Here is a 22836-nt window from a genome sequence, read left to right as displayed (position 1 = left end):
TTTTTCACTTTTCAGGTGCTTTTCTTTGGATGTGTTTTCTTACAGGTGCAGCAGTAGGAGACCCACTGCATTTTCCCACTTGTGTTCTGTCCTCTTGTTATTATATTTTTACCTATTTTACCACTTTTTCCTTGCTATTTTTCTTCAACTCTGACATTGCCATATTACAAGTGCACTCATGTGAATAATAATAATAGAAATCAATAAATAAAAAAAGAAAAGAAAAGAAAAAGAAAAAGACAAACACAAACACAACAAGAGGAGCCTACAGCGAGTCTATGGAGCTCATCTTTGAAGAGCAAATATGCTTAGCACAACGATGCATTCGAATCCTGATTCTGACTCTGCAAAATCTGCCAGTCTCGACCAATGACTGTACAGCTTACAAAAAGACAACAATATGTACAAGTCTGAATAAAAGGTGACTCAAGACTTTTTTTTCTAATTTTATAATAACTAGCTAAAATACGTATACATGGATTGTTTGTACAATGATGTTGAATTGAACTTGAAATTAGTTACTATTTCATGTAATGACATAAAATGTCCAGAAGATGGAGGCAGAGGGCTTTGTTTTGTGTTATATGGTAGGCGTGACTGATGGGTTGAAGGAGAGGGTGGGTTTACATCAAGGTCCTTATCTGCTCTCTTTTTTTTTCATGGTGGTGATCGACAGGCTGAAAGTTGAGGTCAGGCAGGTCACAAACGACAATGTGATCTGTAATGAGAGTAGCAAGCAGGTTGAAGGGCCCTGGAGAGGTGGAGATATGCTCAGGAGAAGGTGAATGAAAGCCAGTAGCAGCAACACAGAATACATGTGTGTGTGAATGGTGAAAGGTAAAGCTACAAGTAGTAGAGACAATGAAGGTGGGTGAGTTTAAAAACCTGGACTCAACCAACCAAAGCACCAGACAGTGCAACACAAGAAAGGTGAAGAAGAAGTGCAGGTGGAGTAGGTGGAGGTGAGTGTCAGGGCTCATTTGAGACAGAATGATAGCAACACAAGAGAAAGGGAAAGCCTGGAAGATGGTAGGGAGAGCTGCTAAGATGTATGGCTTGTGTTGGATTATAATATTATTTTATGCCATGTTAGACCCCTAATTAAAGATTGTGAATTACTATGTAGTTTTAGTTTGCATTATTCTCCTGAATTAGAAGAAGGTGATAACTATTACGTTTGTTAAACTGATTTGCATTACATTAGACTGCTGATTTATTGTGAATGAATGATATTGTTTTATGATGCATTATACTGCTGAGTTATAAGAAATACTGTTCGCAGAAAGTCATCGCCTTATTTGTCTGATTAGAAGAGAACAGAACATACTGGAGAGGTTTTCTACCCCATCTCAGCAGGAGCAGATAAACAGGGAGCCAAGGTCGTAGCTTAGGCGCTGTGTGAGAGAAAGAATGTGAATGTTTAGGCTTTCATGATTAGGTGGGGGCCACTAGAGGCTATAAGAGTTTGATCAATGCTCCACCATTTTGAGATCTGATGCTGTCTGCTGTATGGTGTCCATCTCCCACGCATGTATTCATTAAATCATCGTTTGACTCAACCCGGCCGGACCAGTGTTGTTATTTTGGTTTTCCTCTTGTATCCATCCCCAATATTTGAATCCGTGACACTTGGATACAGCAGCATTAACCAAAATAAAAACAGGAAGCTAAGCTGGAGGTATAAAATCCCCAAAGCTGAAGATGTTTGGGTCTTCAGTGGAAATGAGCTCTATGGAAAAGATGAGAAATGAAAAATATGGACATAGACCTCTGAATAAGAATAAGAATTCTGTAGTAGTTTCGCTATCCTCTGGGGGGCAGTAGAGCGCCTTAAAGGCACATCTGACAAAATAACATTAAAAGAAGAAGCTTCTTCGTGGAGGGAATTTTTGTTTGGTAACATCAGTCTTCCTGAATTTTGAGACACCGAAACAGTTTTGGTTTATGGAGTAATATATTGTGCACTTTCTTAAACTGTAAGATTATTTTACTCATTCTGTTCAAGAAAAGGCAGACGGTGTGTTTTTACCTGTTGTCACTTTTTGAACGTAACATGTAGGAAAAAGTCGATGATTGTAAGTTGGCTAATAAGGATAACGTTACTAACTGTTGGAGAGAAAGAAATTAGACATGAAACATTAGCCCGAAGCTTTGTAAGCTGAAATGTGTAGTTAGATCTGTGGGGATTTCACGGTTTTTAAAACGGAAGGGCAGTTAAGTTACCCAACAGTATTTTAAAATGTTAAAGTTGATCTTAAATCTGCAGTGTTGACTTTGAAAAGTAGAGCCAATCAACATTTGTTGTAGTGCATAATTTTAGTGTTTTGTGTTTCGTTAATACTGTCACTTGTTTTTTTTCCTCCTTTCATTGTCTTAGGGAAGTAATGAGTGGACAGGATTCCAGGAGAGGCTCTTCTAGAGGAGGCAGGGGAGGATGGAGAGGAGGTAGTGGAAGTGGTGGCGGCGGTGGATGGAGAGGAGGAGGTAGTGGAAGTGGTGGTGGCGGCGGTGGATGGAGAGGAGGAGGTAGTAGTGGTGGTGGTGGATGGAGAGGACGAGGTAGTGGTGGAGGATGGAGAGGTAGACCATGGAGAGGAGGTTGGAGAGGTGGAGCAGGAAACCATGCCTACAGAGCGCAGAGAGGTGAGTTTCTGACACAAACAGTGTTTTTTCTTTTGTAAGAAACCATTAGTAGAACTATATTTTTCTTTTTCTATTGAAAAAAGACGAGGTGAATACATGCATCGCATCAAATTTAAAATATTGTTGCTCACCTTTAAAATTATAAATAATTTAGCCCCTCATTATCTTGCAGATCTTCTTAGTCTATATGTCCCTGGGCGAGCCCTCAGGTCTTCAGCCCAGTTACTCCTGGCTCAGCCTAGATCTAGACTTAAATCTAGGGGTGACCGTGCTTTTGCCCTGGTTGCACCGAATCTGTGGAACAACCTTCCTATCGCTATCCGTGCGTCAGACTCCGTTTTATCTTTTAAATCCCGTTTAAAAACTCATTTATTCAACATAGCTTTTCCATCTAGTTAGCGTCCCTGTTTTATATTTGGTTCAATTTCTTATTTATGTACTTCATCTTTTAGCTATATCTGTTCTTGGTAACTTTGTTCTTATATTCCCTTTTATTGCTGTATAATTAGTGCCCTTAACCTGATGACATATGTGGTACTTTGTTAATAGTCTTTTATTTATTGTCTTAATTTTCCTGTGTTTATTGTAAAGCACTTTGGTGTACCACTGGTCTTTTAAACGTGCTATACAAATAAAGTTGTATTGTATTGTATTGTATATATTAGTGTTACTGCTTTGTCTAAAAAAACCCACACATTTGTGGTTGTACAATGAATGAACAGCTGCAACAAAATAACCAACTGCTCAACTGTCTCTTCAGTCCTTTGTCAGACTACTCTTGATGCATTGTGTCCATACAAAGGATGGACACTCTACTTCACAGATGGTATGTGTGTGTTAATGGGTCCCTGTCACACTGTTACAATGGAAACTTTAGAAAGACGTCACATTTAATAGTCAGGATAATCTGTCTTTGTCTGTGTCTGTAATCTCCATGTCTTTTTATGTCCAGGATTTATAGAGAGTGGACCTAATGTGGAGAAGATCAAAGTGTTTGAGAAATATTTCACTTCCAGGATTCATCTGTTTGACAAGGTTTGTCAGATGAGCTCAGTGCACAACACACTGGCTCTTTAAGTTATCATTTGTCACAGCAATGGCACTACTTTGTGGCATCCTACTAAGAGAATTAGTATGTTTTTGTTCCTTTAATTTCTCATCCATCTATATTATTTTCTTTGTCTGTTTCCATGTCACTTAAAGTGAACTTTGTTTTTGTGTACAGGATGAAATTGAGCGTCAGGGAAGTGTCCTGGTTGATTATGCTGACTTGATTGCAGACAAAACTGTGCGTCAGGCACTTCCTGACATAGTCACACAACTGAAACAACAACCAGAGGTGATGCTGAACTGTTTGGGATTGGCTATTCACCAGGTACACACACAAAAGACCCTACCACACATTTTATGCTAGCGGGATGTTACAGTCTTAATGATGTTCATATTATAACAAATGCTCAAATTTGTTACCCTGACTGAAAACTGTCTACACATCATTCAGGTGTTGACTCTGGATTTGGAGAAGCAAGCTGCTGAGCTGCAAGAGGAAGAGTTTCCTGTTGCTACACCAGTCATCAATATTCCCCATATTAGTGCGAGGTATTTCATTCGGTGAAGAATAATGAGTTGTTTTCTTGACAGCCACTTTGAATGACAATAAATACGGATGACTGCATTTGTGTAAATTACCTGCAGGCTCTATAACTATGAGCCACTGACTCCACTGCGAATGTTACGTGCCAGTGTGTTTGGCCGGCTAGTTTGTGTGAAGGGAACAGTGGTGAGAGTGAGCAGTATTAGACCGCTATGCACCAGGCTGGCCTTCAGGTGTCGGACCTGCTCGACCTCACTGTCTCTGGCTCTGCAGCACGGGAAATACACTACACCTACCAAAGTATGTACACGCACACTTATATGCTAACTTTTTTCTGCAACTGTATTCCTGTACTTAAAGGTTGTAAGTTATATTGCATACATGCATATGGCTTTCTGGTCAGCATTCACACATCTCTTGTTTGCGTTTTATCACCTAGTGCGGAAAGCCAGACTGTCGCAGTCATACCTTCATCCCCATCCGCAATTCTCCTCTTACACAGACTGTAGACTGGCAGATCATCAAGTGAGTATATCATCCATCCATCCATCCCTTCACTTCCACTTATCCTTTTCAGGGTCGCGGGGGGCGCTGGAGCCTAGGCTCTGGGATAGGCTGGGACAGGCTGGGATAGGCTCCAGCGCCTATCCCAGCTGTCATAGGGCGAAAGGCGGGGTACACCCTGGACAGGTCGCCAGTCTGTCGCAGGGCCAACACACAGGGACAGACAACCATTCGCACTCACATTCACTCACACATTCACACCTAGTGACAATTTGGATTATCCAATTAACCTATCCCCACAAGCTGCATGTCTTTGGACGGTGGGAGGAAGCCGGAACCCGGAGAGAACCAACGCAAACACGGGGAGAACATGCAAACTCCACACAGAAAGACCCCGGCCTGATGTTGGAATTGAACTCAGGACCTTCTTGCTGTGCGGCAACAGTGCTAACCACTGTGCCGCCGTACATATCATGTACAGTGGAAAACTACAGTAAGACATAGCAAACAAAAATGGTTGTTGCAGTTGTTATTTGAGAGCGGGAAAGGATGCCATGTACTGGTATCTAAATGTACATGTAAAAATGCATGAACCCTGTTTCATGAATTTTTGAGGTATATACAGCATGTCCGTAAACTACTCTGTTGCTGGTCTATATTATAATCACCCTAACCCCATGTCACTTACATTTAATTTTAAGTTGATTCATGAAGAATCTTTGTATGTAAGTTATCATTCATTTATTCATTTAAGGGACTTTACCTTTTGTTTTTTTGCTTGTATTATTTAGTGTGTACCATTTACTGTGCATATGTGTGTAGTTTTTATGTGTCACTCTGGACATTGTGCTTTATCAGCAGTTCACAGATACGAAGTATTGTCTTTAAAGGTCACATCTCGCGTAAATAACCTTTGTCATGACTCCCTGATCAATTGAATTTGAATGATTTTGTGCCACTTCAGGGTGCAGGAGTTGATAAGTGGAGAGCAGAGGGAGACTGGACGAATCCCACGGACAGTGGAGTGTCACCTGACCTCTGACCTCTGTGACAGCTGTGTGCCTGGAGACACTGTTACTGTGACAGGGATAGTGAGAGTTAGCAATGATGGTACAAAAACACACATTCTGATCATTGTGAAAAGTTAAGCCAAAGAAATACCGGTGCAGTCTCTAATTCTAAATATGTAGTGAATTATAAAAAATGTCTCAACTAAATCAAGCATTTACTCTAAGCCTTTGAAGTTGGAGTTTGCTGGAAGAAGTGCCCTCCTACTTAGACATCAAACATAGTTTGACTGTGCTTTTTAGGTCCAGGCAGTTCTAGAGGAAATAAGGATCAGTGTATGTTCCTCCTCTACATTGAAGCTACTTCTGTCAGCAATACAAAAGGTATTCTCTTTGAGACCTTCACATTTATATTAATAGGCTTTAGTCTTAAGTATTTAATGAACTGGAACTTTTTCTAAATATTTAGGCAAGCAGTCCAAGATGGGAGGTCAAGGTTCAAGCGGGGCAGTTGAAGATCGCTGTGGTGGGGAAGAGTTCAGTCTGAAGGAACTGTATGCTATTCAGGAGATCCAGTCACAGCCTGACTTGCTGCGACTTATAGTGCAGTAAGATGATTACTTACTGCATTAGTTATCTATGAAGTTAACTTGATTATTTATTTTATTTTTGTCAGGATTTAGAAATATAAAATTCTTCAGTCATCTAAAAATGTACTTTTTGATGATGATGGCATGCTACTACTGCACATCAACATATTTTAACTAATTGCGTCCACTTGTTTTTACAGCTCTTTGTGTCCTGTCATCTACGGCCATCTGGTGAGTTCCGCAAGACTGAGTACGCTAACAAGCTTTTCATTAGAAATTACTACTTCTTCCCCGTCAGGGCTCACATCAGCGGATCGTTTAACTCCATCTCATCCTATCACTAATATCATCCTCTGTCATCCCATCTGTTTGTCCTCTTTTGCTATATTCATGATCTATCTCCATGATCTTCCTCCTTTGCTCCTGCCTGGCAGCTCCATATTCGGTATCCATCCAGTGTATCTACTCTCTCTTCTCTGTCCAAAAGATCTCAACCAAAGTGTTTGACCTGAGATGTGTCACTGATATATTCATTTCTACTCCTGTCCATACTGATCACTCCCAATGAAAACCCAAACCCCTTTGGCTCTGCCTTTCTCTGTCATAGTCTCCAAACCATACATTATAGTTCAAAGTAGTTTTCACTACAACTTGTAAACCTTGCCTTTCACTCTTGCTGCTATCCTTCTGTCACAAATCAGCCTTACTCCATCCACTCCACCCTGCCTGCACTCTCTTCTTCACCTCTCTTGTACTCTGTCCATTGCTTCAGATAGTTGATCCGAGGTATTTAAACTCATCTGCTTTAACTACCTCTACTTTTATCAGTTTCACTGCTGCTAATGAGGTCTTACTTGCAATGCTAAAGTTTAGTCTAACATCTTGTGTCTTTATGTATCTGCAGCTGGTGAAAGCTGCCCTTGCTTTGGTTTTGTTTGGAGGCACACAGAAACAAACGGGCAAGAATAGCATTCCAGTGAGAGCAGACCCCCACATCCTAATAGTGGGAGACCCCGGACTGGGAAAGAGTCAGATGTTACAGGTAACTTAGAGCAGCGGTCTCCAACCTTTTTTGCGCCACGGACCAGTTTATGCCCGACAATATTTTCACAGACCAGCCTTTAATGTGACGCGGATAAATACAACAAAATAAAACTAGTACCGGTACCGAAAAAAAGATTTATTCATAACACACGTGAAAAGACCAAGGAAAACCGAGTTAACGATAAAAACGATAACAAAATAACGCTGAAAACCAATAAAAACCCTGAAAACCATACATTTCACACCTGAGCCTCAACTCTCGCGGCCCGGTACCAAACGACTCACGGACCGGTACCGTTCCGAGGCCCGGGGGTTGGGGACGGCTGACTTAGAGGACTTTGCGTAGAGAAATGAATACTAAAGTCATGTCAACAGCGCTATGTTGATGACTCATAAGCTGAGACTGTGTATTGTGCTGTGGATTTCCTTTTTGAAACTGTGATATGTTCTTCTTCAACCTAGTACTATGCTCTACGATTGTCTTTTACTCTGCATAGGCAGTGTGTAACGTGGCTCCCAGGGGTATCTATGTTTGTGGCAACAGTACCAGCACCACAGGTAACTTCTTAACTGATTTGTTATGCAGTAGTCAATAAGTATTTGGTTAAATATAGTCAAATTAGCAATGTGATCTTTACAGTTTTTCGGTTTTTCTTTAGGACTCACAGTAAGTTTATCTCGAGATGCAGGAACAGGGGATTATGCTCTGGAGGCCGGTGCTTTGGTTTTGGCAGACCAAGGTGGGAAATTTGTTTTTAAGCATATTTTAATGTGCTGTGAACATAAAACATTGCAACCTGTTCTAGTGGCTTTGAGGTAATTGCACTTTGGTCTCTAGCCACATTGCTTAAAAAAACATGTATAAAGTATTATTTATATATTTCTTTAACTTCACAGCATCTTCCACAAAGTATTCCTCCACTGCTTTGACTACTTTCACTTAGTTTGCCAGGCTCAAATTATCAGACAAGCCTTTCAGCCTGCAGGGGAATCTTTTTGCTTCACATGTGTCACAGTTAGTTGCTTGCGTTTGTTTTTTACTTGTTTATTTAGGTCTTTGCTGCATTGATGAGTTTGACAAGATGGGCAACCAGCAGCAGGCTCTGCTAGAAGCAATGGAGCAACAATCTGTGAGTCTGGCCAAGGCTGGTATAGTTTCCTCTCTGCCTGCTAGAACCTCAGTTGTGGCTGCTGCAAACCCAGTTGGAGGACATTACAACAGAGGCAAAACCGTCTCTGAAAATCTGAAGTAAGTTAAAGATGGAGGATACAGCAGATTGTATAGTATGTGACTTGTATTTACATTTGTGTACTCTTGTTCTGTATAGAATGGGATCAGCTCTCCTCTCTCGTTTTGATGTTGTCTTCCTGCTCCTGGACATCCCAGACGAGTCACATGACCGCCAGCTGTCGGAGCATGTCATGGCGAATAGGTCAGGGAGAGGCAGAACCAGCAGTGCCACAGTTACCAGAAATAACACTGAATTACAGACCTCAATCCTATTAGAGCCCTCTGACATGCCACTGTCCGAACGTTTGCAGGTAAAGATGCGCTGTCTGCTCTCAGCGCACACGATCACAAAAAAACGATTGTTTTCAGGCATTAATTGTATATTTTTCTAGATCCCCGCAGGTGAAAGTATAGACCCCATTCCAACGTGCCTTTTAAGAAAGTACATCAGCTACGCTCGTCAGTATGTCCGTCCCAAACTCTCTCCTGAAGCAGCACAAACCCTTCAGGAGTTCTACCTGTCACTGAGAGCTCAGGCAAACCCTACTGACGCCACACCAATCACCACACGACAGCTGGAGTCTTTAATTAGACTAACTGAGGCAGGTTTGGATAGCGGTGCATTCTCTCAACACACCTGGCAAAATGTGATGGATGAATACACAAAGTAAAAATACAGTTTTGGGGAACAGAAGGGATCAGTTTCCTGCTGGTGTCTCATGGTAGCTGTTTTTGTGTAGGCAAGAGTCAAGTTGGAGCTGAGAGAAACAGCCACTAAGAGTGATGCTGAGGATGTTGTTGAGATCATGAAACACAGGTAAGCCGAACAATCGATGCTCACAGCTTGTAGGCGATAGCATTTATAAATGTAGGAAAATGAAATGCATTTTCTGTCCTTTCAGGCTACGTCCACAGGTACACGGGTATTTTTGAAAACTGAGATTTCCCGTTTTCGTTTTAAAAAATAATCCCGTCCACATGTAAACGCAGAAATGAAGGAAAACACTGCTAGGAACATGCCAAAGCAACAGGTGGCGCTATATTCCTAACCGTGTAGAAATGTTAGCCAATCAGAAGTCTAGAAGCCTCGGTGGGAAAAAGTAAACAAAGCTGGGGCATAGAAGCAGAACCGAGTCGTATGTGTGGAGGGACAGTAACTGTGTGTGTATATGTAAGCATTTAAACACTGCAGAGAGAACAATTAACAGTAACAGTATTGTAGAAATTCATTTCACCGAAACAATAACGTGGCGCACAGTGTGACGTCAAAAAAGGCGCACAGCTTTGACACTGCGTTTTCTCCGTTTTCTTGTCCACACGTAAATGCAAAAATGGAGTTTTCAAAAATATCCACCCTGGCTGGAGTTTTTAAAAATCTCAGTTTTCAGTGACCAAAAACGCCGTTTACGTGTGGACGAAAGGTGCAAACGCATAGAAAAATCTGCGTTTTCAAAAATACCCGGGTACGTGTGGATGTAGCCTCAGTTAGCTGCTGCCTTTGATGACACATTACCTAATTTGAAGTATTGATCAATTGCTCCAAGGTGCCAGGAGCAACACCCTTATAGCGCAAAAGTTGTGAGGGCGCTAAGCATAAAAGTAAAAATAAAAATCATTGCTCAACACTTGAACCTCTTATGTCGTGGTTTGCGCTTGTTAACCAGCTGATTAAAGCCAAGCTTTTCCACCATGTTACTGCATCAGTAATTTGCATCGACCATTTGCTTATTGTCATATGGACAATATTGGACTAATGTAACCCTCTCCATCCATAATAGTGGATGTGGAGCGGAGCTAGCAATGCTCAGTTGAGTCATCTGTTTGCTCGTGAGTTCCACATCGCCAGCTGCTCCTCCTCCTTTGCAGTCTGGTTGTTCTCTGGTGTTTTTGCCTCAAACACATTTGTTGTTTCCATCTTTAGCAGGAACAGTTTTCTTGCATATTTTGCAAAGTGCTGTGCTTTGTTGGAGGCTGTTGAAGTAGCTCCCTTTCAAGGAACTAAATTGTAATAGAAGACTGAAACAGCTCTTACAGTCAGACATGCTTGGACTTGTTTCACTGGGGAACATAAATACATGGTGTTGCTATTGCAGGGATACCGACACTTTAATATCACATAAAATACATACTAGTAATAATGTGCATAGTATGGTAGGCCAAAGCCAACTCTAAGATGATAAGTGTTAATATTTTTGTTAAATAATAATGCATGTAAATTTCTCTCTCCTTCGTTTTGTGGTTCTTGTTTTTCAGTCTGGCCAACACGTATTCAGATGGTCTCGGCAATCTGGACTTTGAGCGCTCTCAGCTCGGGTCTGGTATGAGTCAGCGCAGTGCTGCAAAACGACTGGTCAATGCACTGCACCAGCACGCTCAGAGGACCGGTCAGAAGCAGTTCGACGTACAGACGCTTCGATCCATTGCCAACAGAGTGAACGTTAAGGTGAAAGCACTGAAATATAAAATAATTAGAGTCAAGTTAACACTCTGTCTGATTTACAGTATAAAGGTAAAGACACAAACATTAATAGCGTTCTCTCACCATTTGTGAGCAATTACTTCGGATGTCTTAATGATACAAAAACTTTATTAAAGGAAAATAGGAAAAAGGTATCGACTTTTTTAAGCTCTTTGTGAATAAAAATGCAAAAACAAACATTAGAAAAGCATGTGGAAGATTTAAAGATATACAGACACTGCTTTAGCCAACATGTAGACCACATCAGCAAGGGTTAGAACTCTTGATTATCCCAAAATGAAATAAAACTCCAACTATAAATGTTTTATCAAACACAGCACATCTTACTGAATGAAATCGGTCAGTACTTTTGATTTTTACACAAAGCTTTGTACCTATATAGAGAAGATTTTCCAAAACCTTTATATTTTGCCTTTTGTAACTATACACAGGTGGGCTTCCCTCTCCTCACCACAAACCTTGGTGATTTCATACTTAAACATGAATGAAAACTATATGATTAATTGCATTAAATGTATAATTCTTAATTATATTAAGTCAATCATTAACTCTTTCTAGGTGATGGATTTCGAAGGCCTCTTGAGTTCCCTGAATGAACAAGGTTTTCTGCTGAAGAAAGGGCCCAAGCTGTACCAGCTGCAAACAATCTAACTTCTTACAGCTTTCACAGGCTCAAACTTGCAGACTTTACCAAAAGGTCGATTATTGGACCATGTTCTGTATAAAGCAAAAGAAATGGAGACTGCAATTTAAACATTTGAAGAGATGGCAACAACCACAAACAACAAAAACAAGGCTGATTTAAAAAAGAAAAGAAAACTACTGAAACCTGATCTTTACCGCTACCACAGCTTCTTGTAAAGACGATATCCCACTAACCAGAGAAATGTTAGACTTGAGATTGATATATTGTCTTAACATTTCATTCATAATCCAGATAAAAATAGATTTTCAGAACTGGGCAACCCTTAGTTTAAGCAAAGCTGGAAATTTTGCCTTTAAGTTACACAACTTTGTCTAAACTGAATATGAAAGAAAACTGATTACTTGCTGTTTGTTCTACAAATACTTAAAGAATACTTCAGAAGAATGTACACAATATGTATATGATGTTTATGTAAGCTTGTTTGTGGTTACATTTTAGAGAAGGCACTAATATAACCCTGTCAACCCATAATAGTGTCATAATAAGCTTCCCTTGTATTATAAAATTTCTTATTTTTCTGAAGGATTGACTTCAGTATTGGGTGTCATGTTGGATGTATAGTATTTGCTTTTCATTTTTGTCTTAAACATAATTACCTTCATGGTTACATTCTGTCTCTGCTGTGCACTTTATTAAATGATGTGGAACACTCAGCCTTTTGTTTGTTGTTTTTTTTTTTTTTGTTTGTTTGGTTTTTTTTGGGTTTTTTTTTACAAAAAGGGAGGTAGTGAAAATGCTTTTAATTTGTAATTCAAAAGACTAATACGCTAAATATTTACATATTATTTAAGAAATTGTTACAATTTATTAACGACAAGTCCGACTATTATCTGATTTTTCTATCTCTTGTTACACCACTTATTTAAATAAGCGATTCTCTTTTTAAATTAAAAGCGCTGAAGGAAAGTAGGTTTTACGACATCATGTACCGTATCGATTTACGGCAACATGGCAGCCTGCTGGCTCGATGAGGGTACCCGTCGGCTCTGACCATCGGGGTCTTTAACTTCATGATGAACTCGCGGGGAGACGGCACGAGGCCAGCAGGTCGGTAACGTAAGTCTCGTGAAGATGATGACGCTGTGTTTTCGGGGGATTTCTGCACCGCTGTGCCGCAACACAAACGTTCGCTGTCTGGTGTCCGCGCGGAGTGCGCCCGTGTGCCTACTGGAGCCCGTATCATGGCGGCTCAGATACACACCTGTCACGGAGTTCGCTAGGTTGAAACGACCTCAGGTGAGCGGCTCGTACCTCGCGAGACTCAAAGGGACAGACAGCCGTGTCGCGTGTTGGAGTGGGGTCCTCCAGCAGGGAAAGCAGACTCCATGGCACGTGCAAGGACCTATACCCCTGACCCAGGGAGGTCGCGAGCGGTATGCGGCCAGTTTCCGGTCTCTGCTGTCCCCGACAGCTCGAGGACTGTGCAGTGGAAAGACCGACGAGAAGCCGGACAGTTCCACCGGAGAGGAGAGGGGTGACGCCGGCACGGTACCGGGACACGGACTGTTCAAGTTCAAAGAGCTGGTGAGTACAGAGGTGACAGGAGTATGAACTTCACAGAAGGGGGTAGGCACCGTAGATGCATGTTGTACAACAATTAATAAAGTGTAACTCATGTGTGTTCATCAGTTGCTGGCCAAAACGGTGCAATGGTTTATACTTTTAAAAGGAACTATGGTCGAATGACCATAACATGACTAAATGACCAAAACATGAAGAAACACACAGTTGCTTAAGTAGAATTTACAATAGTGTAATCATTGGTCACACTAGAAGAGCTTTGTGGGTAATTTTCCACTGAAGAGGGAGCACTGGGCTTTGTTCCAGAAAAAAGGTTTAGTGTAAACTCTTACATTTCTCAAGCATGAAGTAAGAGAAACAGCATTTTTGTGTTTGTGAGCTATCCCAAACCCTGGGTCATTTACTGGCCCAATGGACTCTGTGAACCCAGAAGTTTAAATGTCAAGATTTCTTACAGCGAGTTTCCTCGTAAAACAGCCTTATTAGGTTTAATGAATACAAGTCCACAAGTAAATAGTTTTTCCTGTACATAAAAATGGCATGTTTAAAATACCCATTAGTTCATTTTCTTCCACTTGTTGCGGTGGGCTGGAGCCCATCTCAGCGGTCACAAGATTGTTGCGGGGCTAACACAAAAAGAATGATAATCATTGATGCTCACACTCACACCTAGAGCCAGTTTATAGAATCACCAATGAACAACGTTTTTGAAGCCAGAGTACCTGGAGAAATCCCATGCAGACAAACAACATGTAAAGTCCACACATAAACTCTGCAGACTGGATTCAAACCCAGAATCTTCGTCCTATGACACAGCAGTGTTAGCCGCCATATGACCCAGCTTAACATAAGCTTTTGATTACTAAATACCACTGTGACTTGAATGGTGTGGAAGGTTGTGGTGTAGGGATAAAAGGCGTTTTCAGTTATGAAGTAGATCTCCTGCAGTCTTAAATTGAGCTTTACTTGTTTGTTTGTTTTGTCTTCTAGGAAAATTTAAGTTCTGTGACTGTAGAACAACAATAACACCAGCTATTTTCTCCCCTACTGTTTTAGATGAATCATAGTCATAAGTCACATTGGTACACGTTCATATTCCTTGGACCTGATAAAAAAAATGGAGTCTTATTTTTATTTAACTGTCACCATCTTGTATCCTGTTGTAGGTCCTCTACTCATAAGGGAAACAAATAAATCATTATTTAAAAAACTGTTTTAAAGCTAACTATTGCATTTGCCAACATAAAATTGATTTGAGTCATTAGAGAAAATATAAATTCCTGCCATTGGTAAATGTCATCTTATTTGTTAATAAGGCCAATGCATGATCGATATATATTGCACACATTACTGAGAACAGCTGCTAGAAAAGATTTAGGCTGACAGATCTGAAGCAAGTTCTCTGATTTTTTTATTTTATCCATTTATTTATTTATTTATTTTTTAATAGCTCTAGCTGTAAACTCTGTCGTAATATTTCCTTATTTTTTCTTCAGTATGAGAATCCATGGACAATCCCCAACCTGTTATGTGTGTGTCGGATTTTGCTGGCTCCATTCCTCGGTCATCTGATCATCCAGCAGAAATTTCACCTCAGTTTGGCTCTGTTTGCGCTGGCCGGAGCTACTGACCTGGTAATCTACACATAAACGGACATTTACGCTAAAGCACTTCCCGCACAGGTGTGTGGTTCCAGTCTGGAGTTGCACACCTGTACAAGGAAATCTTGTAAACTCATTTTCAGCTTTTGAGGATTGCGAACAGTTTTGGACATTTAACACATGTCAATGATGCACCTGTAAAAATGTTTTTAAAAACGTGGTAGTTGGAATATTTACTATTTGTGTATCAAGTCAAGATCAAGATGCATGAGATGCAAATAAAGTTAATTAGGCTTTTAAATTGGGACTCACTGCATACTGATCTGCCCCAAACCTTTTAAAACTAGTTGTCTTGCTTAGCTCAGCTTAGAAACTTGTACCACACTGAATTTACATCTTTATTTATTCATTTTTCTGTCTCATTCTCTCTTACTCAGTTGGATGGTTACATTGCCAGAACGTGGCCCACTCAAAAGTCGGCACTGGGCAGTGCTCTCGACCCACTGGCTGACAAGATTCTCATCAGTATTTTATATGTCAGTCTCACCTATGCGGAACTTATACCAGGTATAATACTCAGTGTATTTCTGTGTTTTCTTCCTGTCTCAAACAAGGATATGAGATTTTTAACTGTGGGCTTCTGTTTCAGCTCCACTGACAGCTCTAGTGATTTTCAGAGACATTGGTTTGATAGCTGCTGTCTTCTGGGTCAGATACAAGACGGTACCTCCACCGGTGAGACATATCATTCTAAAAAACTCAACTTTAACTGAGGATCTTGTATTTAAATGCCATGTAGACACTCAAATTTCAAGATATTTTCATGTGCATCCCACTGTACAGAAGTTTGCTGCAGCTAAACTGTGGGTGCAGCAGAGGGTGCTTGCAATGTAGTCCTCACTGCCAAAAATGGCACAGTTGATTTTAGTAATTATATTATTTATATCCATCCGTCCCTGTATTTATAATGCATTTTAATTGAAAGGAAGCACTTCGAGAGTGCAACCCTCTGTCAAGGCAGCACTCTTGCTGAGTATATTTACGTTCAAACAATAATATTTTATTTTGTATATATTTATTGTGGTTTCTTTGTTCTTTTTAAGCATACTTTAAGAGGTTTATAGTGCAGTAAACGGAGGTTTACTTTGATTACTCAGCCATTATGTAAGAATAGAAAATATGTATTGATTTGTGAGTAAGTTGAAAAACATGTATAAATAAATCTATATACAATTTATGTTGTCTTCTACCAAAAACGTGATGAATATTACTAAAGTAAATCTTCACGGCCACAGTGATTCTGGACTGCATTGTGAGCGTCTGTAATACTGAATCTACAGTTTCCTCCTCTTATTTCTGCAGGTGACCCTCACCAAGTTTTTTAACCCCTGCTATACTACTGCCCAGCTCAAGCCCACACTCATCAGCAAGGTGAGATGTACAACCGTGCACTCTGCTCTTTACCGATTGGAAAACTGTAGAAGACCTTTAAATAATAAATAATAAATTTTTATTTATATAGCACCTTTCAAGACAGAATCACAAAGTGCTGCACATAAGATTACAAGTCATAAAAAGATTTAAAAAGAGAAAATAAACAGGCATAAAATTAACCAAAAGCAGTTTTTAAAAGGTGAGTTTTGAGTTGTTTTTTAAAAACAGCTACTGAGTCCACAGTTCTTAATATTTGGGGGAGAGAGTTCCACAGTCTCGGGGCCACAGTGGCAAAAGCTCTGTCACCCTTAGTCCTCCTCTTAGTATTTTTTATAGCAAGTAAGCCCTGATCAGATGACCTCAAAGACCTGCTAGGGACATCGGGCTGTAGCAGATCAAAGATGTAGGCAGGTGCCAGTCCGTGCACAGCTCTGTAGCTCAAGACCAGGATCTTAAAATCAACTCTAAATTTAACAGGAAGCCAGTGTAACTGAGATAATAACGGTGTCACATGTGAGTACTTGGAGGATTTTGTCAAAAGCCTAGCTGCAGCGTTTTGCACAACCTGCAGACGATCCAGAGAACCTTTGCTTAGACATATAAACAGCGAATTACAATAATCCAAGCGTGACGAAATAAAAGCATGTATAGCAATCTCCAGTTCAGAGCGAGATAAAACCGGGCTTAGCCTAGCCACATTTCTTAAATGATAAAAACAAGACCGAACCAGAGATTTCACATGCCCATCCAATGTGAGACTCGAGTCAAAGGTGACACCTAAATTCCTGATAGAGGATTTAACATAAAGTGAGAGAGGACCAAGGGCTTTCACTATCTGCGATAGAAACCTATCAGGGGCGCATACGAGGACTTTGGTTTTCCCCTCGTTGAGTTGGAGGAAATTAACTGTGCAAAACAACCTTTCACCATGAAGTGTTTGTAATGTAGTTTTACCTCTACACGTGTTAGGAGCACCGCTAGTGTAGTTTTACAGAGTTTACTAATCTTTACACTTAATAAGCAAAAGTTACTAAACAATAAATGATTAATGTCTTTAGGCTACTCATCAGCACCTTTACACAGCCTGTTGTGCAACTTGCCGGAAACATCGGCACATTTCCTCATGCTTGGCATCAAATTGGATGTCAGTTAAACTCTGTAAACATTAGACATTCAATGTGATGAGGATATGAACAAAGCTAGTTTACTAGTTTGTGCCTGTTGTGTCTGCACCCTATCAACACCCAGATAATTCGAAAATGGTTTCATTTTTGTATAAAAGACCTGTGCTTCAGTATTTCCCAATTTTGCACAGTTTATTTATCCAGGGTTTAATATTCATAACTTCAGCCAACATTCTCAAGTTATATGGTTTATTACTGCAGTACTGTAGCCTATGTAAAATATGTAACTTCTCTTAAATACACCTGACACTGATCCATTCTGTGTTTGAATCCACAAATAGCCTTTAAACAGTCTGAAATACTAGCATAATCTCATTTCAAATACGTGCAAAATTTTATCATGCTTTCATCTTTCTTTTCTGACTTTTATTTTATTCATGATTCATGTTTTTTTTCGATAGATTAACACGGCCATTCAGCTCTGTCTGGTTGCAGCTTCTTTGGCTGCGCCGGTCTTCCAGTATACAGACAGCATCCTGCTGCAGTGCTTATGGTAAACCACACGCTCCACATTACTTATGCAATCGCAGTTTCATCCACTTAGCTTTAATATCCAAAATGTCCTTTTCCTTTCAGTCTGGTGGTACAACCAAAAAAAAAAAAATTGTACAATGGATGCAAATGGTCTCATCTCAGTCAAGCACATAAATGCTGTTTGTTGCAGCACATTGTTCAGGTTAAGTGTACTGACTCATTTCAGTCTGCACCTCAGAGTGAGCTTGAGTAGGAATCAGACCAATGACAAACATGTTGTGCCATAGTAACCTACATTTTTACAAATCTACTTCAGTGGACTGTTGAACTGAGCATTGTAATTGAATTACAAGCCTTACAGTTTGGATTACTGATATGAAACTATGGGCTTTTATTTAGTTAGATTTTAGAGTTGTGAGTCAAATCTTAAATGCTTTTGTTTGCTGTGGTTGATCAAACGGACTATATCAAATATCTAAAGATAATATATACAGTTAAAATTAATTTTTCCAATTAAATCGAGTTTTAAGTTAAACGGTTAAGAAATGAATGAGGGTAAATTAAAGTTAAAGCTCATCATACTCTTTGTTTAGCCAATGTGTCTTTCTTCATAAGACCACTGGGGGCAGCATAGTCACATTTTCAAATTCAACACATTTAATGTTTATAACAAACTGGAGATTGATTCATTCCTCACCACAATAAGATAACAAATTCTATTATTCTTTTAATGTTAATATAAAAATGATTAATCTTTTTTCTAACTTTGCACTTAAAAATAATTTGACCAAATACTTTCAAAGTTTGGTGTGTATTACAGCACATGTCATTTATTATGTTGCAGGTATATTACAGCAGTGACTACAACTGCATCAGGTTATAGCTACTGGCACTATGGCCGCAAGACTGTTCAGGTGTTGAACACCAGATCACCGTCATAAACGCACCGAAAGCAGAACAAAAGCAGCCGCCCCAGAGACACTGAGCCCCGGTAAAAGGATGGACAGACAGGCAGACAGATGGACGATCGCCAGGAGCTCTAAGACCAAGTGGATGTGACAACCATACACGTGTCGCCATGGAAATGACACACGGAAACCAACCGAGGCCGCAGATGGTTTACTGCAACACTACAGAAACGCCTAACAGCAGTGGAGCCAGCAGACAGCATTCAGAGACAGGATAAAAACAGCAAACGCAAATATAGACCGTCCACCCTCAACACGAAACGCACACGTCAACTGTTATCTGGCAAGAGCTTCTGTTTATTTTTTCTTAGGTTTTCAATCAAGGGGTTGCAATGTGAACCTAATTATTGTCACATGATTGTCATTTTTACACAACGGTGATTTATAATTAAAAAGGAAATCTGCTTTCGTGTCCACGAGAATCTTTCGGATGCAGGGGATTTTTTTTTTTTCCTCAGGGAGGGGTAATCTTATGGGACACACATGTGACAGCTGATCTATTTAAAACCAACAATTGAGGGATTAAAATTTGGGTGCGCGGTGAAATGACATCCTAGCTGGGCTCCACGGGCCCAGCAGATTCTCAGTCCTGATTCATTTAGTGCTGCTTTGAGCTTAAATTTGTCAAGGCCAATGCCGAGCTGCAGATTAGTATCCTTATTAAGCAACGTGGAGTCAATGATCCTATTATTACTTGAATAATTAATAAAAAGCATCAACTTTTAAATTGCTGCTATTAATCCAAACCTTCAAATTATCAGCTGTTGTGAGAACAAAACACCTCAGCTTTGGGAAAGGTGAGGATCCCATTTTATTATTTTCCTCATGTATTGTAGACAAGAAAATAAATAATAGGGACTGGTTGCACACATTTCCTTTGCTTTTATGTATGTGTATCATTAAAAACCACAACAACGCCAGTGCTGTTTTCAAGTTCTTCCAGTCTTGGGATCAATATGCCTGATAAGCCAGAGGTTATGCAGAGGCCCGGGGAGAACACGAGCCATTGCGGATGAACTCCTCAGGCGGTCGTATCTTACTCCACTGCGCATTTTTTCTCCCTCAAGAAGAAAACTAGTGTGATGAGGGGAAACGAGAAAGCATAACCTTTTCATCTCCACCATTTATTTCCCAGCAATTTTCTGCACCACTTGGGTAATGCAGCTTCCTCGCCGAGCGCATGCTGATGACTGCCAGGCTTTTGCAAGTTGTTTTCATGGCCTTGAGTGGGATGTCTCCTCATTATATCTTCAGTGAATAAATTTAAACGATCCCATTTTAATATGAGACATCCGTCACCGAGAACAAATTGATACCTACGCTTATTAAAACACTGCTTAAAGAAGTTCTGCTGCTTTATATTATTTTTTCCCCCAAAGTCTATATTTGATAAGACTAATTGGATGGGTACAGTATAATTTGGAAGTTGTTTGGTGCCCCACAGTCTTTTCATATAGTGTTTGGGAGAAGCTTTAATTAGTTATGCCTTTGAGATTAAAGATGGGGAAAACATACCTTCAAGCCCTCAGTGATGGACTTCAGTGAGATGCGTGTCATCGTGACTGACAGATATTGACAGCTGTTATTTACACGATGATGGTTCTGTCAGTAAAGTGAGTCAGAATTTAGATTACAAAGAGCTAAAGATGAAAACTGTCTTCAGGATTTATTCTCACTATAACAGCACCTCCGAGATGCCTTTAAAACATTTCTCAGGTTAAAAAAAAAGGCAAAATCTTCCATCCAGCAATTATTTAGTGCTTTTACCCAAGGCTTGTCTTTCTTTCTTACTTTCTCTTTTTCAAATATGATCTTCCCTTTGGAAACCCATCTCTTATCCCTTCAAATTCTTCCATCTCATTCATTCACGGTTACTGGAGTCTAAATGACTCCTGGTCTGTTGCAATTAATCTTCTTGTCTTGTCACATTTACAAAGAAATCAGTGTTCTTGTCTCAGAAAATGACTCTCTCACTTATTAAAGTAGAATCCACGGATTTGTATTTTCTGGCCTTGAGTGAAGGATCTTCCATTTACATTTTATGCAAAAATGAGTTTTTAAATAAAGTGAAAATAATAAGATTATTTAAGAACTATCAGGAGGTCATCTTCTGCAAGAACACAAACCAAATTATATAAAAAACACATAGTGGGGATTATTTTTCTTTATATGCAATGGCTGACGCCACTAATAAACAAAACTTTAGTCTGGCTACTGAACTCATTCACCTTGATCGAGAATAGTTTAAGTAAGCTACTGTAAGGCCTTTCTCAGCCACTAGATGGAGAAATGGCAAAGAAACGCCGAAGGTGATTTTACATTAGTGTCAGTAGAGGCCTTGTTTGTATCATTAATGTGCAGTCAATAAATATTTAAAGACCTCAGCAATCAACTGTACAGTGATGTGATTATTTTAACAGATAAGCATTTATAATTAAAGGATTTAAGATAAGGTGCAAAAATAAGTTGACAATTTAGGTGTTTATATGTTATATATTTAACAAATACTGCAAAAGTCATATTCCTTAACTAGTGACTTTAAAGAGGAAATGTTTAAAGTCACAGAAAGGATTTAGAAACTGGAAGCACAAAAAATAAACATTTTTTTTCTATAGCAAAAGTGGAAACTGGTGCACAGTTTGTTACGCTGCAGCTATGAGCTCTAGTGTAACAAACAGACTTTTCCACTGTGAGACTCGAGAGAAAAGAGGGTCAGCTAAAAGTAGAAATTATGTTAAATTATGTTAGATTAACCAGATTACTCAGTTTTCTAAACAATAGAGCAGAACCTGACGGTTATTGCTAGTTAGGAATGGTGTGTTATTTTCTTTATTTTCTACCTGGTGCCACATTTTCTCCTTACTGCTCATCTATTAGTTGATGCCGAAACAAACCTGTTCTTCAAAACTTAACAGGACACATTTGATTAACTGTCACCTGGGACTATCTATGCTTAGTGAAGCCAGGTTCAAAACCTGCTGGAAAAACCAACCAGAAACCCTCCAACACTCATACAGATGATTTAGTGATGGAGGCGAAACAAGCCAAATGTGCCTTCACACTTCACGGCCCAGCTCTCCAAAACCCACAGACAGGCTGAATCACACTAACAAGGACAAACTTTGGATCTGTATGCTTGTGTCAGCACGGCCCTGTGGCTACCGCTCACTGTTTCAGTCAGCCAGCCCTGCATCAAGTGAGAAGTGAGAGGTATCCTCTGTCCTCCAGAGCTAAAGAAAGCTTAGCTTTGCCCAACAACATATCAACAGAGACTCCTTGTTTCCTGATGATTTTACTAGGTTAGTTTAAAAACTGGTGAAATGGAAGGATATATATATATATAGGTATTTAAACCCTAGTGGAGGAGGGCCGGTGACCCACTATTAATCATCCCATCCCATGAGCCAAGCTGCGAAGAAAGGCATGAGTCATTACTACTAGAGGTTGTGGGTAAAACCACTGTGAGACTTTGCATAAGTTGAGTAGGGGTTGAGGTGCCTGCAAAGGGATCTCAGGACTGCTCTGTAGGTGGCTGACAGCTGCTGTCATAAGCCACCCTCTGTTCAATGACGGTCATTCACAGTGGACATAGGTGGCCTCTTTTGCTCCTCTTTCAAACCATCTGTGCTCTCGATCCAAAATGTGAACACTGGCATCCTCGAAAGAGTGACCTTTATTTTTTTCAGTGTAAATGTAACATCTTTAGGAAATTTAAAGAAATCCAGTTGCTTTCTTTCCAAGCTCCTTAGACTACCATGACCTGGATGACTGAGAGCTTATACAGACATATCCTATACAGACATGTCTTTGAAATCTTGTTTTGCCTGCTTTGCTTTTATATTTGTCTGTCGGGTAA

The 22836-nt window shown here is 39.9% G+C and overlaps 2 protein-coding genes across 7 annotated transcripts; both read left to right on the top strand.

Moving 5' to 3' along the window:
* The first annotated feature begins 1875 nt into the window (after positions 1–1875).
* On the top strand, positions 1876–12384 carry mcm8 (minichromosome maintenance 8 homologous recombination repair factor). 6 transcript variants are annotated; one of them, XM_087850019.1, is made up of 22 exons: positions 1878–2017; positions 2378–2484; positions 2527–2643; positions 3404–3469; positions 3596–3678; positions 3869–4018; positions 4145–4242; positions 4339–4537; positions 4677–4762; positions 5706–5851; positions 6052–6132; positions 6218–6356; positions 6539–6569; positions 7243–7380; positions 7880–7940; positions 8042–8122; positions 8436–8631; positions 8711–8924; positions 9006–9215; positions 9354–9430; positions 10867–11056; positions 11651–12384. In XM_087850019.1, the coding sequence occupies exons 2-22, from the start codon at positions 2385–2387 to the stop codon at positions 11741–11743; spliced, it is 2556 nt and encodes an 851-aa protein (XP_087706145.1). In that variant the 5' UTR covers positions 1878–2017; positions 2378–2384; the 3' UTR covers positions 11744–12384. The 6 variants fall into 6 exon arrangements, with proteins under 6 accessions (XP_087706143.1, XP_087706145.1, XP_087706144.1 ...); XM_087850018.1 differs by having other exon boundaries at positions 2378–2643; XM_087850017.1 differs by lacking the exon at positions 11651–12384 and having other exon boundaries at positions 1876–1896; positions 2378–2643; positions 10867–11643.
* Positions 12385–12745: 361 nt separating this feature from the next.
* Positions 12746–19917, top strand: crls1 (cardiolipin synthase 1). Its single transcript, XM_006783516.3, has 7 exons — positions 12746–13322; positions 14816–14953; positions 15358–15487; positions 15570–15655; positions 16283–16351; positions 17940–18031; positions 18857–19917. The coding sequence occupies exons 1-7, from the start codon at positions 12870–12872 to the stop codon at positions 18951–18953; spliced, it is 1065 nt and encodes a 354-aa protein (XP_006783579.2). The 5' UTR covers positions 12746–12869; the 3' UTR covers positions 18954–19917.
* The last annotated feature ends 2919 nt before the right edge of the window (positions 19918–22836 follow it).

This window comes from Neolamprologus brichardi, chromosome 13, assembly GCF_056152115.1.
Source record: "Neolamprologus brichardi isolate AB-2024 chromosome 13, ASM5615211v1, whole genome shotgun sequence".
Taxonomy (NCBI): domain Eukaryota; kingdom Metazoa; phylum Chordata; class Actinopteri; order Cichliformes; family Cichlidae; genus Neolamprologus; species Neolamprologus brichardi.
The sequence above is the reverse complement of the archived record's forward strand: the minus strand, read 5'-3'. Positions and strand labels throughout refer to the sequence as shown.

Coding starts and splice junctions, on each gene's coding strand:
- crls1 (XM_006783516.3), top strand. CDS start 12,870: ATGATGACGCTGTGTTTTCGGGGGATTTCTGCACCGCTGTGCCGCAAC. Junction 16,352..17,939: donor AGCCCACACTCATCAGCAAG/GTGAGATGTACA, acceptor TTTTTTCGATAG/ATTAACACGGCCATTCAGCT. Junction 18,032..18,856: donor ATCCTGCTGCAGTGCTTATG/GTAAACCACACG, acceptor ATTATGTTGCAG/GTATATTACAGCAGTGACTA.
- mcm8 (XM_087850017.1), top strand. CDS start 2,385: ATGAGTGGACAGGATTCCAGGAGAGGCTCTTCTAGAGGAGGCAGGGGA. Junction 4,243..4,338: donor ATTCCCCATATTAGTGCGAG/GTATTTCATTCG, acceptor AATTACCTGCAG/GCTCTATAACTATGAGCCAC. Junction 9,431..10,866: donor GTTGAGATCATGAAACACAG/GTAAGCCGAACA, acceptor CTTGTTTTTCAG/TCTGGCCAACACGTATTCAG.